This window comes from Camarhynchus parvulus, chromosome 1, assembly GCF_901933205.1.
Source record: "Camarhynchus parvulus chromosome 1, STF_HiC, whole genome shotgun sequence".
Taxonomy (NCBI): Eukaryota; Metazoa; Chordata; class Aves; order Passeriformes; family Thraupidae; genus Camarhynchus; species Camarhynchus parvulus.
This window is the reverse complement of record NC_044571.1, coordinates 66,386,274-66,403,837: the sequence shown is the minus strand read 5'-3', so window position 1 is coordinate 66,403,837 and position 17,564 is coordinate 66,386,274. Positions and strand designations below refer to the sequence as shown.

Below are 17,564 nucleotides of genomic sequence, written 5' to 3'. Positions count from 1 at the left end.
ATGGCTCTGAAAAGAATATTGTATGACGGTAATCCAGAATACAGATTTTCAGGTTTATCATTTAGTACAATTAATCATATATGTTCTGAATGTAGATTATTTTAGGTACTTGTACAGGCATTTTAATAAGAAAATGGGAATTCCTGATCTTACATCATTATATCTTTTATCTTTTAAATTGAAATAACATCTCTTACTGAACAACCTAGAAAACGTTTGCATTAGTGTTTTATGACTTTAAAAATTATTGTGAAATTGTTGAGAGAAATAACCTTTTTATTAAATATAACAATATTATATTAAAAATATTATTTAAAAGTACTGATGAAACCACCATTAAAATTTTACTAGTCTATAAAATAAAATACCTCATAATTATTTTGAACATCAGTTATACCTCACAGGCCTTGTTACTATAGTCAATTTACAGTAAATAATGAAAACACATCGCTTATTTGATGGAAGACTTCTAATCAGCATCAACTGTGTTTTGAAAGGCCAGGAGTTTTCTATATTTTCAATCTTGTGTTAATCATCATACTCATTCTCCACTGTGCCTTCAAACCTATATATAAAATAATATGGTGACAGATGACATTTCTGTCTTCCATAGCCTCAGAATTCACTGCAGCATAGGATAAGATGCACCTTTGTAGTGGAGGGAAGAGGTATTCTCAGGGTGTTTCTCCATTACCAAATACAATCTCACCAATTTGTCTGCTATTTTGTGTCCCCTTCTCAGAGGGGGTGAACATTTCATTTCAACAGACTACAGTGTGAATTACTGCTTTAGCTCTTGAAATGTGCAGTTGGGACTGGAATTTTTTCTGCCAGAGAAGTGGATGCACAGTACCTTAATAAGGGTGGTGTCAGCAGTTTCCATCCAGCCCCCAAAGCAACTCAAAGCCTGATATAATTTAGCAAAGTGCACATATATCTGCACAGTTTGTCAGTCTAATGGGAAAAGAATGTCTCTTTCAAGGAGCTGTTGAACAACCATTTTTATGTAATGATAACTTAAAGGCTGTAATACTGCCAGTGTGTTTCCTGACACTGGCAGGATGTCTAACAAAACCAAGTATAACAAAAATGCAAATATTTATTTTTTCCTGTTGCCAGTATTTGAGAAATGAGCCTGGAAAGTGTTAGGGAATGGCTCATACTTCTCTTTCAAGAATGTTTTGTGAGGTCTTTCAGTGCAGTCTGCACCAGATAACACCAATCCTTTGGGATTACTCAATCATTTTACACATATGAGAAAACTATAAACATCTCCATGACACAGCAAAGTATTAAGCATCCAGAGTGCTAAATGTGAAAAATACCGAAATCATAATGTTTTAAAATGTAAAGGTTCACCAAAGACTGCTATTTCAAAACAAGCTCTAAATCAGAAAATATCGTGTTCTATGTCAGCCATCTCAAAAAACACAGCAGTGCTGAAAGAATAAAATACTTGCAGCTTTAAATTTTTAGTTACATATCTAGTGTAGTGAAACACAGAGATTTGACCTACTGATATTTCCTTTCCAAATTACTTTGGATTTTAATTCAGTAGAAAAATTGTGCAGTGCAATAAAATGTGAAAATACTGCTAGCATTTGGTCAAACTCCTTGCCTATATATATATTTTTAATACCCTTAATAATATCAATTCTAATTAAACTTAGATTAATGCAAATAAAGTAATAATTTCAAATAAGTTTACAATAAGTTTAAATAATTATTTGGTGTGGAAGTGTGCTCTCCTCTAAGTATTGAACTCTGGGTGTTTGGTTAATTTTTACTGTAAAAGCTAAAACCTGTATTTTCTTTGTCCAAGTAACTTTTGCATCATACAGTAACAAATACTTTTTGCAAAAGCTTCTGAGATAAAGAGGGTTGAAAATCATAAAAAGCTTGTATTCCTCAAGTAACCACATCAAAACCAATAGTTCCTACTACTGTCTTACATCTCTTTTGTTTTTCACCTAATTTGTATAGATTGTCCTTTAAATTCGCTCAGAATGGACTTTGAATTTGTGAATAATTTCCACATTCTATTGTTTTCAAGCACAAAGCTTGTTTGCTTTGTTCAGTAAAACGTGGCTTTGTTCAGTCAGAAAGTACACCCAGTCCTGAGGACTATGCATGGTTTTTAAGTATTTCTGCTTAGGATCACCAGACACCATCAGCAGTTCCGCGTGAAATCTTTTCATCATGAACCGCGCATTACAAAGTATCCTGTGCAAGCAAAAGTCAGTTTTCATTAGCTGTGTGATTATGGTGAATGGCAGCAACAGAAATATTAGTTTGGCCTCAATGCATTTTAAATGCAGTTTTAGAAGTCTATTTCCAGAAGAATGTTACTGAACTAATTGGGAAACAACTTATACTTCAAGAAGGTCCTGAAAGTTTGCAGATGTGGATCACTTATATTTGTCAGTTAAAATAAGGAAACTCATAAGACTTTTAGTACACAAAGCCTTTGAAAATAAATTCTAAGCTTACAGCAATCTCAGGGGTTACTACAGCATGGAATGTGTTTGGTTGCAGAGTCTCCTGTGCAGTGAATCTTAAAGCAGAATTAACTTATGCCATATCAGACAGCTGATAATAAATTTGACCTTTTATCACTTTGCAGCCTATTGGTGCTTTGAACCCAAAGAGAGCTGTCTTCTATGCAGAACGGTATGAGACATGGGAAGATGATCAGACTCCACCTTATCATTATAACACCCACTACTCTACATCTACTTCTACCTTGGCTTGGCTTGTTCGTATTGTAAGTATTTCTGGATCCTGGTTTTCATGGATATCTTTATTTGCAGCATCTCTTCTGTCACCACTGTTTTGTTTTTTTTTTTTTTAATGAAAGCACCTTTCTATTTAAATCTCATTGTTCTTCCCTACCCTAAAATCTCAGAAATTGTCTTGATATACTCATCTGTAGTGATCAAGGGGTCCTTCCTACCCAAACAATCCAAAATGAATTTAAACATAAAATTGTGGTGGTATTAGGATGTATACAATGAGAAAAAATGCATCTAAAATGAAATCCACCCCCCAAAAAATACCTCAAGACAGAAATCTGATACTGCTCATATTCATTTATTATTTTCAGCTAGGGACAGATCCATGCAACATTAAAAAAAAAGCCTTTTGTAAGAACATTAAACTGTCACATTTAGAGGGGAATTCTATAACCAGTTTATATTAAAGCAACATTGAATAATATTTTATTAGTAAATGAACTATGCTTCTAAACTAATGAACATCCCTACAGTTTTCAGAAATGTAGAAATGTGTATTCTAACTTCAAACTGTTATGTCAGTACTGAAAACCTCATGCTTCTATGACCAAAACCACATCTAAGGAAGGGGACCAAACTTCAAAGATAGAATGAATCTGAATTCAGTGTATGTGTTATCACAATTACCTACAGAATAAAGAGTGTTGATGTGACACTGAAGGTTTCACAGAGAAACCTGAATTAATGAAAAATTGGATGACAGTGTAATTACTTAAGTTAAAGTACACCCTGCCAATAAAAATCTGTTGCATAAGATGTATTCTAAGCATGTTTTACATACAACAAAGCAAAACAGAGCCGCACAAAGCTTGATAATCATGTTTTCACTCATCTCAGCTTCCCTTAGACATGTTCATTTTTTTCTGCTCAGAAGGGAATTCATGTGTCTGTGAGTTCAGGATATACTTCTTAAACCATGGGAAACTAAGTGTTGATTACACTCCTGTGTTGGGTGACCACTGTATTCCTTTTAAATGTTGCTAAATTATTCATCTACTGAATACATTTTATGGTACACTTTGTTGCCTTAAAGTAGATTAAAACCAGTAGTTTTATTTGGATGTTTGTCTATTAATTTTGGCTGCTGTACAGCAAAAGATCCCCTCTTGCTAGTCAGCAAATTCTCAGCGCTGAAAGTCCGGTTACAGGCTGAATGTACAACACACCAAAGAGTATTCATTTCCTATTATAAGGTTAATTCAATGCCATTTTTACTACTGTCCTTTGTGTAATACTGTAGATGCTCTTGCTCTCTTTGTGTTCTCACCTAAAAGAGCAAGAGAACAAAGTCTTTGTCTTGATGGGCTTGCAATATAGACCTTACAAATTACATTTGTTAGAGCAAACAATATATGTGAGGATAGAACGCAGAAGTGGAAACCACTGATACCCAAATAAGAGGTTGCCAATGAAAAGGTGAAAACAACAGATAGCTTAAATATAGGGACACTCATAAACAGGTATTTTAAAGATTATTTAAATATGATTGACCAGCAAAGAAAAGCAATCTCAAATGGAAGTAGACAACAGAAGAGAAAGAAGAAATCCAGGGAAAATTTGAACCTCAGAAAAGGAAAAAAAAATATAATATGGTAAGACTGGATAAGACAGCAAATGGAAAGCCTAAATAGATATTTGAAAATAAGTGTATATAGAGGAAAAGATTATGGCAATGAAGATTACAAAGTCATAGTGATCTGTAGAGAGTTATTTTTGTTACAAAATAAAGGATGAAGTATCCTAAGGGACAAGATTGTGCCAGTGAAATTGATGGATAAGGCTAGGTCAGATTTCTGTAAGTTAAAGTAGTATTTCTTGCTCGTGAATTTCTTGAGCTAGAACTTTGAAGAAGACTCTGTACGAAAAGGAAAATTACAGTCTAGTCCAGAAAGAGGAAGGTGACATTAAGAGATGCAGAGATTCACAAAGAAAAATGCTTTCAGTATTTTGAAAGGCTGGAGGAGAGTGATGGGAAAAGATGTGTTACTGTAGAGCTTTTGGTAGAAAGTGATAACAGACTGAGAGCAAAGGACAGGAGTACAAACTAAAACCATGGGAGAAGACTGTGTAAACCAAAGAAGAGAAAAGGAAAAGCAAAAGAAATAGAAAAAAGCAAGGAAACAAATGAAAAATATATGAAAAAAAGTAAATTGGAAATGAGAGTTTAGATAGAAGCAGAACAAAACAGTATGTCGCAATGGAGAAGCTGTCTGCCTAGACCTTAGTATTGTAGGAAGCAGTATTTGCTGTAGGTAAGGAAGTTTCAGCCACTCTGAAGTATATCTATCTAGAGAGAGAGAGAAAGAGAATTGTGTAATTGCCACAAAACCTTAAAGATTATTTTAAGTCTTGCTTTTCAGCTTTGACAGATGCAATCTGGTTTCTGTCAGTTCTCTTCAAAACACTGCTTTTAATATCATATTTTTGAGTCAATTTTGTGATAATCTGTTCCCTACTGCCTTATATTTCCCTCAGTTGCTTTCCCTTATCTGATATATTGTGGTGGGTTGACTCTGCCTAGATGCCAGGTACCCACCAAAACTGCTCTACTACTCCCCTCTTCAGCTGGGCAGGAGAGAGAAAAAGGAAGGAAAGACTCATGGGTTGAGATAAGGGCAGGGTGAGATCCCTCACCAGTTACCATCATGGGCAAAACAGACTCAGCTTGGGAAATTAGTTTCAATTATTACCAATCAAATGAGAGTAGGATAATGAAAAAATAAAGTCAAATCTTAAAACTAGCTTCCTCCCAACCCTTCCCTTCTTCTCTGGACTTAACTCCTAAATTCTCTCTCTCCTCTTCCCACCGACACAGGGGAATAGGAATGGGGGCTGTGCTCAGTTCATCACACTTGTCTTGGCCACTCTTATCTCCTCAGAAGACTCCACACTCTTCTCCTGCTCCAACATGGGGTCCCTCCAATGTGAGACAGTCCTTCATGAACTTCTCTAAAGCGAGTCCTTCCCACAGGCTGCAGCGCTTCATGAGCTGCTCCAGCGTGGGTCCCTCCTGCAGCGTGCAGTTCCTCAGGAACAGACTGTAACAGTGGGTGCTCCGCGGGCTTGCACGTCCTGCCAACAAACCTGCTCCCACATGGACTCCAGTCTCCATGAAGCACAGGTCCCTGCCAGGAGGCTATTCCAACATGGCTTCCAGGGACTTCCTCAGGCATCCACCTGCTGTGGCATGGATCCCTCCAGGGGCTGCAGGAAGAGCTGTACTCCCCTCTGGACCTCCATGGTCTGTAGGGGCACAGCTGCCCCACCGTGGGCTGGAGGGAATCTCTGCTCCAGAGCCTGGAGCACCTCCTAGCCTTCCTCCTGCACTGACTTTGCTGTCTGCAGAGCTATTCCTCTCACATATTCCCATTGCTCTCTCTAGTGTTCTTGTGCAGTTTTTCCCTGGGCCTTCTTAAGTCTGTTATGATAAAGGCACTTTGCTATAACTCACAGGCTTAGTCTTGGTCAGCTGCAGATCCACCTTGGAGCCAGCTGGCATTGGCACTATTGGATATGGCAAAAGCTTCTCATAGAAGCCACTCCTGTAGCCTTCCCCACTATCAAAACTTTGCCACACAAACCCAGTACATGTATCAGGCTTGTTTTCTAAAAGACACTGTATGTGCCTCAGTTCTGTCCTGTGTAGTTAATTCTGATATCTCTGCCTTTGTTTCACCATTAATACATATTCTGTTGTATGTATTTTTGTGGAAATGAAATTGAATGTTCATAGTTTATCACTAAGTGACCTTACCACCTGAAGACTCATTTTCTTCATGTGCATTTTCATCTGGAAAAGTGAATATTTAAGTTGCAGGAGATGGAATAGTTTAAACCAAGAATGCCGCTTCACAATGCCATATAGTCCAGTAACTTGACCTGAAAAGTAGACAGAAGGAAAAAGAAAAATAGAATAATGAATTCTGGCTTGAATCACGTAGAATGTGAATATCAGCACTGGTTTCAGATTTCTAGGAGAAGTAGGATAGAGTTATGGTACAATTGAATGTTATCAATAATTGCTACTGAAGTTATACTTGTGTAAATCAGTTGCATCTTCATGGCAACAGTGACCAGTGTTTGAGAGCATGATTCTCTAATGTGGTAGTCAGGATGTTTGTAGAGAATAATTGTCTTCCAGTTACTGTTGCAATGAGTGCATATTTGTACAAGGTAGAAGAAATTCTGGATTTATATGAGTTAGATAGGATTGAGTTAAAACAAGTTTTTAGTGAGATTCAGAGATGAGGAGGGCTTGATGTCATAAGTAAACAGAAGTGAATTTAGCTCTTCTTTTTGTTAGATTTTATCAGGACAATCACAGATATATCAGGCAAAAAGTATGTGTCACTCTGACAAACCATTGCATGCTCTCTCTCTTTCCTCTTACAAATGGCTGTAAGGACATTTCTGTGTGACATAGGATGTCTTAGAATGATCACATCCCTTCCTCCTCCCTCCTCTTCTCCCACCATAAATTATTCAAGTGAGTCTGGGTACTGCTAAAAGAGAAGGGTGGGAGAGAAGTGTTATTGAATGGAAAAATTTGTTGTTCTCACAGCTCAAGCTTGTGTTCAATGTAATCAAGTCCCCCATGAATTTCTCTCCTTGCTGGCAGTGAACAAGGCGTGAATTTTATTCAGAATATTAGGAATGAGTGAGATAGAGTATTAATGAAAGCATTGTGTTGCTTTATAGCTTTCACAGCAATGAAACCTTTACATGAAATGACAGTAATCGGTGTCATAGTATAACACTATTTAATATAGTATCTTGAATGCAGATATGAATTATATTTGTATAAGCACTTGACTTCCCAGAGAATAAAAATTACCTTAAAATTATGTTAGAGGTCTGAGATAAAGGAAGTGAAAGCTCTGAATTTCTGCTAAGGATTAAAAATCCAAAAAGATAGGCACAACAGGCCATGGCAGGATAGCATAATAGGGCACCCTGTAGTGCTCAGCTACTAAAAGTTTAATCCTTGATTATGAATTTTATTGCTTTTGTGTATTTGTCTCAGATGCTTAAAATAACGTTGTCATGGAAGTTTGGATTAATATTTTTACATAATTTATTGTAATTACATAATTTTTCTGGTTTCTGCTTCTTTTAAATCCATCAACTGCTTCTGATTTCAGAAACCCTGCAATGATCCACAGTCTGCTCCACAATAATATTCACAAAAATCATGTATATCATAAAGAAAAGAGTGATGGGTAGGAGTTGTTAGAAGACAGAATTATTTGTTCTCAGATCAAGAACATATAATGTTTTTCAGTCAGTGCAAGCTAGAAAATTGCATAATTCCTATTGCAAATATATATACAGATAATTGGGAGAAGGGATTAATTTAAAAGCAAAATAATTCTAATATTGAAAATGTAAATTTAATAAAATTAAAATATTAACATAATTTTAAATTATAAATTAATATAATCCAATTTCTGAATCTATTGTTTTCCATTTTGTACTTCTGGGTCTGAATCTTACACATTTTCATTTATATTTTACATTGAATTCACTATATGGAGCACTGAAAAACTGGATGGATAAAAACTTATTTTCTGTCAATATTTCACTTCATTGTGGTAGTTTATACTATTCACCAAGTTCAACCACTGTTAAATTTTGATATTCTGTTTAAATTATGAAACTCTTCCATACCACACAGCCTTTCAATATTCACAAGTGCAAATAAAGCCATTGTGCCATGATATTTAGGGTCCTCCAATAAGAAATTATATTGTGATGATTTTGTATTTAATTCTATTATTTTAATTAATTATTTAACACATATTTGTATTCTCTGATTGAAATAAATGCTCAGAAAAATTATATTTATGAGATATTATTCTTTTAAATGTGTCTATTAAAAACTAATTTCCCATGTTTTAAAAGGAAAAAATTGATTAGAGTTTTTCCTTCTTTGTACAAAAGTAGCCAGTGTTGACTGCTGTGCATGATAGAAAAAATTAACTGGGAAAACATGTTGAATAAAGATGGAGAAACAAGGTCTTTAGGAGTCAGAGTTCCATCTTTTATTTGCCTATTTTTTGGATATTTTCACTATTTTTGCATCCATGTTTTCCTTATTTTAATTTCTCTTAAGGACTATGTAAACATAAATTTCTTCATATGTTTTTCATCTGAGGTAATTTTCACACAATGTGTATAATGTGGCATAATTCCTTCAAATATTCTTTATTAATGGCGGAGTTCCCTGACTTGTTCAAAAATTTTGTAGAAGGAAACAGAGAATGTTTAGAATAAAATTCAAATAATAGATGAGTAATACTGTAATAAAAATTGTAATCTGGTGATCATGAACTGCTTTGATTACCAAAATTTTCGGATGATCAGGATATGAAAGGAAATAAGTTTGGATGTGAATTAATGGAAGAGACTTTCTTAAAAACATTCCCCATGAGACTTAGCAAAATGAAGGAATGAACATCCATCCCTGTAGGCGCACTGCCAGCTATTAGTTGAAAAAGAGAGCTAATGGAGTAGCAGTGAAAATCCAGGTTTCTGCCAATGATCTCAGTATTCAGGTTCTACTGTCAAATTAAGGATTTGGTCCACTGTTAACCCCTTCCCTGCAGAGGAGTGTAGTGACATAAAAATGGGTTATCCAGACTGTCTAATACCTGAGCTCTTCCTCCCCAAAAATTGGTAGCTGTTTCCATTTAATATAAACTGGGATATGGTTTCAGATAGAATTAGCAAAAGTAAATAATATTTATTATTTTTATTATTTTTTTTGTTATTAAATATTTAATCTCTGAACCTCTGCCCCAAAGTAAAGATAAAGCTGCATATCCTGGAACCAGAGTCTGCCTCATAACAACCTTAGAGCCATTTGTCTCACCTTGAGGCAAAGTGGAACCTACTGAGCTCTTTTTAATCAAATGAAAACACAAAAAAGATTTAGAGATAGGATTTTTTAAAGATTTTGACATACCAACATGCAAGGAATATACAAAGCCCAGTTATATAAATAACACAGAATGTGTTTGTGCTGGTTGCAGTAAAGGAGGCAGTCATTGTGAACTGGAACTAGGCTACATATGTCTGATGGGTAATTAGTCTTATGGTATAGAACTCAGGATTTGTTTGTGCAAAATTTATTAGTGCCAAGAAATGTACTCAGATGTTCAGTGCAGAAACCCATGCATACATATAACAGTGAGGTGCCATGTTTTTCTTTAATTCTGCCTTTATGGAGTATTTTGATCTGCAATAAACTTTTGGATTTTGAGAGAAACCTGCTGCACGAGTCCTTGTACTGTTTTCTTAATCTGTCATAATTTCATTAACTACAGGAGCCCTTTACAACATTCTTTCTAAATGCAAATGATGGCAAGTTTGACCACCCAGATCGAACCTTCTCTTCAGTCGCCAGGTCCTGGAGGAACAGCCAAAGAGATACCTCAGATGTGAAGGTAACATTGATGTTAAATAAATGGATTAATATGCAATTTCATTATGGTATTTTTGTTTATGTAAACATAAAGAAGGTGCTGTATTATATTTTATATATGTCTCATTTCTTTATATTCAGCACACTAGGTATAGCATAAATAAATAGATGTTGATAAAGTTTATTGTTCTAACACAAACAAAGATTCTTTGAAGTTGAGTGGACAAAAGATGGGATTTTTTTTTAGAGAAAAACAACCTAACTGATCTAATTTAGATCAGATAATCAGGAGATGGAGAAAAGCTCAATAAATTGTTCTTTCCTGCTGTTAACTCAATATTTGGCCCACTCCATAAAACACAGCAGGAATTGGATTTGACCTTAAAGTGTCATATTGTTATAGCTTGCCTAGCTCTGGGTTTGCATTGCCTGAGGCAATTAATAAAGCATTAATGACAAGACCCATTTAAAATGTTGGCTTTTCTGTACAGCTTTAGCTTTTACTTGAATGTGCCTGGGGATATTATGCAACAATACACATTAGATTAAAACAACTTCTACACTATATACAGAAACAGCCAGAGAGCACGGTGATTTTACTGCTGTTATTCCTTACCTTTGTATTTACCTTGTTAAATACAGAGGGTTATTGTTCATAGACATGGGACCTTATCAAAAGGAAACAAAAATCTAGAAATATTTTGAATAATGTGGTCCCTTCTTGATTCTCATTTTCTAGTAATAAATTAGGTAAAGGCTTCACTATAAAAATTGCTCTTTAAAAAAAAAATCACATTTTTTACAGTGAATATATTTCTCTTCTATTTATATGCTACCATTCATACTAGGAAATGGCCATATTGCCATTATATTTTTATTTATAATTTTTTAATTTTTTAATTTATTTGTCTTGGCAGAGAAAAAAAAAAGAAAAAAATATGTTATTTGTTGATTTATTTTATTCCAGATCTTCTGTTTGCATAAGTATTCCAACAGTCTCAGAAGGGATAAATCATGTTGTTGTTATTCAATTACTAGTTAGAATAACTAAGTGCAAATTGTATGGTCATCCTAACATATGGGAGAAAATACTTTTTAAAGAAATCAACCTGAACCTCCTACAAACCATTTTATATTTATTCATGCTCATCTGGAAGTCAATATTTTTTTAAGTACCATCACTCTTACCCTTGTAAGAAAAACAGGAAATTTCCAAATTTAGAAGCAATTTGAGGTAATATCTGCTATATCTGATATATCCTCAAAGTGGTGATATTTTGATTTTTACTTTTCAATGAAATCTGTTTTTCCTGTAATTCCACTAGAATATCTGGGAGAGTGACTTCCTAGGAGTGGGGCTCAAACAAAGGATAAGAGTCTTAAACTGAGAAACAAGGGAAGACAGTTGGAAGTGACTGTAATCTTCTTGTCTGGCTTTAGTACACAGGAGGAGGGCAGTTAAATACATCAAGGCATTGCAAAAGATAAAGGAATATCTGCGGACAGACGGAGAGATGGTATTCAAGTGGGGTATATAATTAGTGAAAGGATTGTTCTTAAACAAGCAACCAAATGAGTTATCAGTAAAACAATTAACTGAAATGTTTGTCTGAAAATACCAGGAGTCTTGTGAACCAAGTGGGATAAATTAAACTGCTTGTGCCAGCCATTGCAAGGATGAAGGAATTAAGGATGGATAACAGCTGCATTGCAATACGTATTTGTATTTAAAAACCCCAACTTATCAAAATAAATATTAAAAAGATGCTCAGAACCAGATACCTTCAGAAAAGGAAGGCAAAAGGTGAAGAAATTAAGTAGCTATGTTCTTTAATGCCACTGAATGTAAGAAAGGGAATTGGGGATAGCAGGTAAAATAGTAAAAATTAAGGGTCAGAATTGCTCTAGGGGAAAGCCTGTAAAACAAGGTGTTCCAGAATACATTTGGCAGTCTACTATAGAGCCCCCAAATCAGATTAATATATATACACATTTCTGTTTTGCCATTAGAAAGAGAAATACTACTTGGAGCTAAGTAATTACAGAAAATCTAATATGGGAGTAACAGATGAGGTATGTTAGTCAATAAATGTTTTCTCCAGATAATCCCTGACCTGTCCATTCAGGGATACATTAGGGATTAAAGCTGCTGTTTAAAATAGGGGTTTGTTATTTAATGAAGATACAGGGAAGGTGGGTTTAGAAAATAACATGGAATTGTTTTATTTTGAACTGATTCAGTTCAGGATGAAAATAGATGAATCAAAGCAGATTCAAAAATGAGCTGAATTTTTTAAGAAATGCTAAAACAAATAGAAAACATTCATAAATTATGTAACAAAAAAAATTCCTTAGAAATTAGGGGCGATTTAATACCAGCATTCGATATATTGCACTACCAAAATAATTTATTGTATAGTAATACAAAGCCACTACTGGAATAATCTACTGAGATGCACTTCAATAGCCTAAGCAAAATATGTCAATGCATTCCTCTTTTGTCTTCAATTTAAGAAGGAAACTGAGATCAACAGGATGGCACAAAGTTTATCACGATACCAAAGGTTTATCCTTAGGGTATAATGACTGGAATATCTCATGAAATATAATTTTCACCTGAAACAGTCTGATTACTCATTCATTTAGAGCCATTATGTTCTCAGAGAGCATATGTTATTGTTTTTTTTTCCTTTTTCTTGTCCAGTTTTTAGTATGAATGTGTGTTGGATAAAGTAAATGCTTAGTGCTTTCTTTGCTGGAAACCATCAAGTGTAAGATATACCTAAACTGGAGTTAGCCATAAGAACAAAAAATGTGTTTTAGGAGGTGGATACAGGTAGAAAAATGTGTGTATGTGTGGGGTAATTAATGTCTAAAGTGGAGACACAGAAACACTATGAAATATGCAAATATATTGAAGGGAGAAAAATTATTTCTCAAGGAGCAAATTGGAAAGGAACGTCAGAGGAAAGGGATCAGAGTGCAAAAATGCTTATTTAAGCAAGAGAGTATGAAAAGTTAGGGTGAAGTTGAGTATTCTCTGAGTGTGAATATCCCCACAAAGGGAAGTAGAAAACTCCTTATTTGTAAACCTTTTTTTTTTCAAAGTAGACTGGCAAAGCACTGGCAAGGCCCTTTGATTTGCAGAGTCTGTGTTTCTTAGCAATCAATCAAGAATGAGTATAGCAGCTAATTGTTGCTGTTGTTTGTTCCTTAAGATCTTAATGAACTTCATTTCTCAATGCCATTACATCAGGGCCAACTTTTCCCTAAGGCTTTGAAGTTCATTCTGCAAAATGATAGGGAAATGGACTATCATTAATACTACAAATACCTAATTTTTTCAGATTAGTTGTGCAACTGCTTAGAATGCCTTGCAGGCTTTTCAAACACTTTAATCAAGTTTTCAGGGACTTGAAAAGCAGAGAGGTTTGGGGAACTACTAAGAAACCCCCTCAAAATTTCTGGCCATTTTTGTCACTCTCCTAAAAGCAGCATCCATTGTCTTGCACAACAGAAAAGCTTCAGCTCTGAGAGTGTGAATCATTGAAAAACTAGTGGTCAGCTGTCTGGCAACTTCCAGTATTTACCCAGTAGTCCTGTTAGAAAGGAGAGAGCGTGCAAAAGAGAAGATGTGTACAGGTTTTGTGTGAGTACAGAATCTGAAGGCGTGCTCTCTGTTAAAGTTTTCTGTACACTTGTGTAGCTTCTTCTGGCTCCACATCTAGCTGTACATGGGGGGAAGGTCTTGGCAGTGTGGATTTCCTTGTGGTATACATGCCGTAAATTATTTTCCCATCCTAAAGATTTTTAAAGTCTTTATGGTAAATATTTAGTGCATGGAATAGAGGTTATCCATTGAAGTAGCAAACTTTGGAATCTGTTAATACTAGCAAGTGTTCATTATTCATGTATTCCTTATCATACATTTGAAATTCATCCGAGCTGCTTTAAGTACATTTATCTCTGATCTTACTAATCTCATTAATTATTGTGGCACAGGTTATGAAATAATTTTAAAACAACGTGTGAAATGAATTAATCTGAAATGCTTCATTGCTGTGTGTTTTAAGATGGCCACAATTTTTGCTCTCAAGTACTGTATTAAATAATTATATGAAGTATCTTTATTCTTTACTAACAAGGTCTAATTAAAAAAAAGTAAAGGTTTTTTTGGAAAGCAAAATCTGGAGGATTTTTTGGAAAGCAAAATCTGGAGGATTTTTTACATCAGTTACTGTTTAAGAAAGAGGACTATAAGGTACATTATTTTCAAGTGCTTCAGTAAGTGCTGAAGTAGGTCAATTTTAACTAATGAAATGAGATTTTTAAGTACTGCAGATGCTTTCCAGAACTGTTCTTTTACAGCCTCAATGTTGTCTGAAAAAAATACATCCAAACCACTTTCACAGAATTTGGCATTAAAATTTAAAAACCAAGTACCTGAAATTTGCACAAGATTGCATATCTTTCAGGAAGCTACATTTCTGTGTCTCCAGCTCCTTTCCTCCCATGCTTGTGTCCTCCCTGGCATTCTCATTTCTCCCTTTCTTTTCCCTCCTTCCCTCTCCCCTATAAATATGTGTAATCTCTTCTGGGACTGAATTATTTCACACTGAGCTAATGAAAATCGGGCTCTGGCAGTAGCTTAATCAGCCTGAAAACAAGCTGTAATTCTGGCATCTCGAATTGTGGCAAAAAGTAGACCACCTTTGAAAAATGAAGTGTATGATAGATTATTGCTCAATAAAGGATTAAAGATTTACTTAGACCATGTTGCTCCTTACTCTCAGGTTGTTTTGGTTCATTTTCAAGAAACTCATTCACCTACAGTGGATGAAACAGAATTAATACAGTATGTGCTGTGTTGGAGTGGTAACACACAAGGGAGAGCCTGGATAACACAGTTTATTTTATTGTGTCTCCCTTTATCAACATCGACCTTCTCTCGAGATAATCAGTACAAGCTGGAGGAAGAATGAACGTTCGCGGGGTGACCTTTGAGGAAGCAAGTCACCCGGAAATGACCATAACTTGGCCAGTCAGCTTGCACATTTTTTCCTTTCTAACCCCCCCCCCCAAGTTTTTTGAAACATTGACTTCCCTAGAACCTCCTGTTCAGACCCTAATCTTTCCTAATACCTCTCAAACTTGTTATATTACTTTTTGAATAGTCTGTTTAGAAGTTAGAAAGGTAGCTCTGACAAAATGTCAGTAAAGTGCCTTAGTGTGAAATGGAGGAACTTATGACTGACTCATTGACCCAGTACTAGACCCTTGTGGAATTAATGGATGCCAGGGGATCAACCTTTTGGGAGGAAAAGAAAGAAACAAAAAGAAATGGAAGCTTTAAAACCTTGAAGTGAATTATACTAGAAAAGTGAAAACGTCTGGGTTGAATTTGATTTCATTGGGAGGCCATAAAATGGCATACCCTTAGCAAAACATATTAAACAGAAATGTCAGATTTGATGCAAGTGGTGTACAATTATAATAGTGTTAATAGCAGTCTTCTATCACCTGAAGACATATTTTTAAAGTTTAATTTCTTAGCAGTTTGGATTTGTCACAGGCTTGTAAATTAGAAAATGCATTTGGGGGATGTTTTCTTATATGAAGACACAAGGCATATAATACTGTTAACTATACCTTGGGGTTTTAGTATAGCTATTAAAATAAACAAGAGATCACATTTACAGACAAGAAATGTCTGTTATAATATTCATTTTGCCTTTTTTTTTTATACACCCTTCAGTAACTTTATTGCATCGTTCTTCATGTGAGAAGAGCCAAGCTTGTTGGGCGGTTTGAGAGGCAGCTGACTATTAAATGATGGAAAGCTAACCTGTCTTATTAGAAGTGTGAATGAAAGGGAAGCAGAGGAGGTTACCAGCTGATGAAATATCAAGGACAACTAGACAGAAATTACTGCAAATAGATTTAGATCACAAAATCCCTATTTTTATTAACTCTTTGAACTCTAGATATTTCTTGTGGTAAGAAATTACCTGTGACAGGTAATGTATTCAGAAAGATTTATTTAGAACGTTCAATGTCTTTTGGCAAGAGCAATGAAGCCAATAACATTTACTGATTAGTTTCAGTTAATGCAAAATTATAGGTTAGCTGAGTTGCATGCAATAACATATGCATTTAAAATGCTTAATTGGTCTGAGAATATTTTAAAAATTCCAGACTTTTAAAAGTTTGGTTTTCTGTGTGTTTTTTCTTTACATTCCCTCATTTTATGCCTGCTAAATGATGTAACTTGTAGGGAAGCTGTTTTATGGGTTTGTTTGTTTTGATATTTTCCTTCATGTCTTGATTTGCACTGGCTGACACAATGTGTGTATTGTAGGAAAAAATATTTTGAGATTTATCTTCCATGAACATTTGTAGCTTGAAACCTAAATTTCTCAAAGTCATGGTAGCTTCAAACTAGCATTTCTTTGCACAGATCTGGCTTTACATTTACCTTTTACCACTAGTGCCACTGAAGGTGCGGTAGGATTTTTGAGAAACCTCTTATCAACTATCTTGTCTGTCAAGCAGAAAGCAGATTTGGAGACAGAAGGTCCTCTGTGTCCTATCCCTTGACGTAAATACTATCTCTGAGATACATTTTTCCCCTGCTAATTTTTAAGTCTCCTTGTCCCTATCTTCAGGGTGAATTTAACAATGACACTTCTGAAGTATGAAACTGGTGATTTGTAGAAAGCTGTGTTGTATGACAAATTACACTCTGCTCTGAAGTGAATGAAAAATAGCAGATGCTGTCAGAAAAGTATGCAATCTCCATCCCCAATGTAAAGACTACTAAGGTTGACAAAAACATTTATTTTGGCTTCTGTGTGATGAACATGTGACAAAATATGATATGTCCAAAGTGTATAAAGAAGTAAATTAAGTTATGGACTGTTTAGCAATAAATCTGCTAGCTGATTTAGGAAGGTTAGAGGAATATTTTGCATTTCTGTAACAAAAACAATGGAGCAATACATCATTATCCTTAATTTAGACTTTTAGGAGCTTGAAGGCTGTAAATCTGGTAAATAATGCTTTTCAAACATGCAATAAACAATGCAAAGAGAAAACAGTAATTTATTCTCAGTATCTGGGATGGATTGATAGCTAGGATGAGGGAAAATTTACTTAGATTGCATAATGAAGGATTCAGGGCAGTTATTAGGTAAAACTCCCCAGATGAAGAACACTGAGACTTGTTGATGGAAGAATTGTGGAATTGCTCTCACTCAAATTCTGGGACAGCAGGGTAGACAGATATCTTGCAGGATAGCTGTCATAGCTGAACCTCATCTGGAATGGAGGAATGGACACAGTCACCTCTG

At 35.1% G+C, this 17,564-nt stretch overlaps 1 protein-coding gene across 13 annotated transcripts in view; it reads left to right on the top strand.

Moving 5' to 3' along the window:
- NBEA (neurobeachin) overlaps positions 1-17,564 on the top strand; it is a 453,637-nt gene that overhangs the window by 377,935 nt on the left and 58,138 nt on the right. For all 13 annotated transcript variants that reach the window (XM_030944908.1, XM_030944837.1, XM_030944889.1 and 10 more), the window contains 2 exons: positions 2,624-2,764; positions 10,118-10,237. In XM_030944908.1, coding sequence (XP_030800768.1) covers positions 2,624-2,764; positions 10,118-10,237 — 261 coding nt within the window. The remainder of the gene's footprint in view (positions 1-2,623; positions 2,765-10,117; positions 10,238-17,564) is intronic.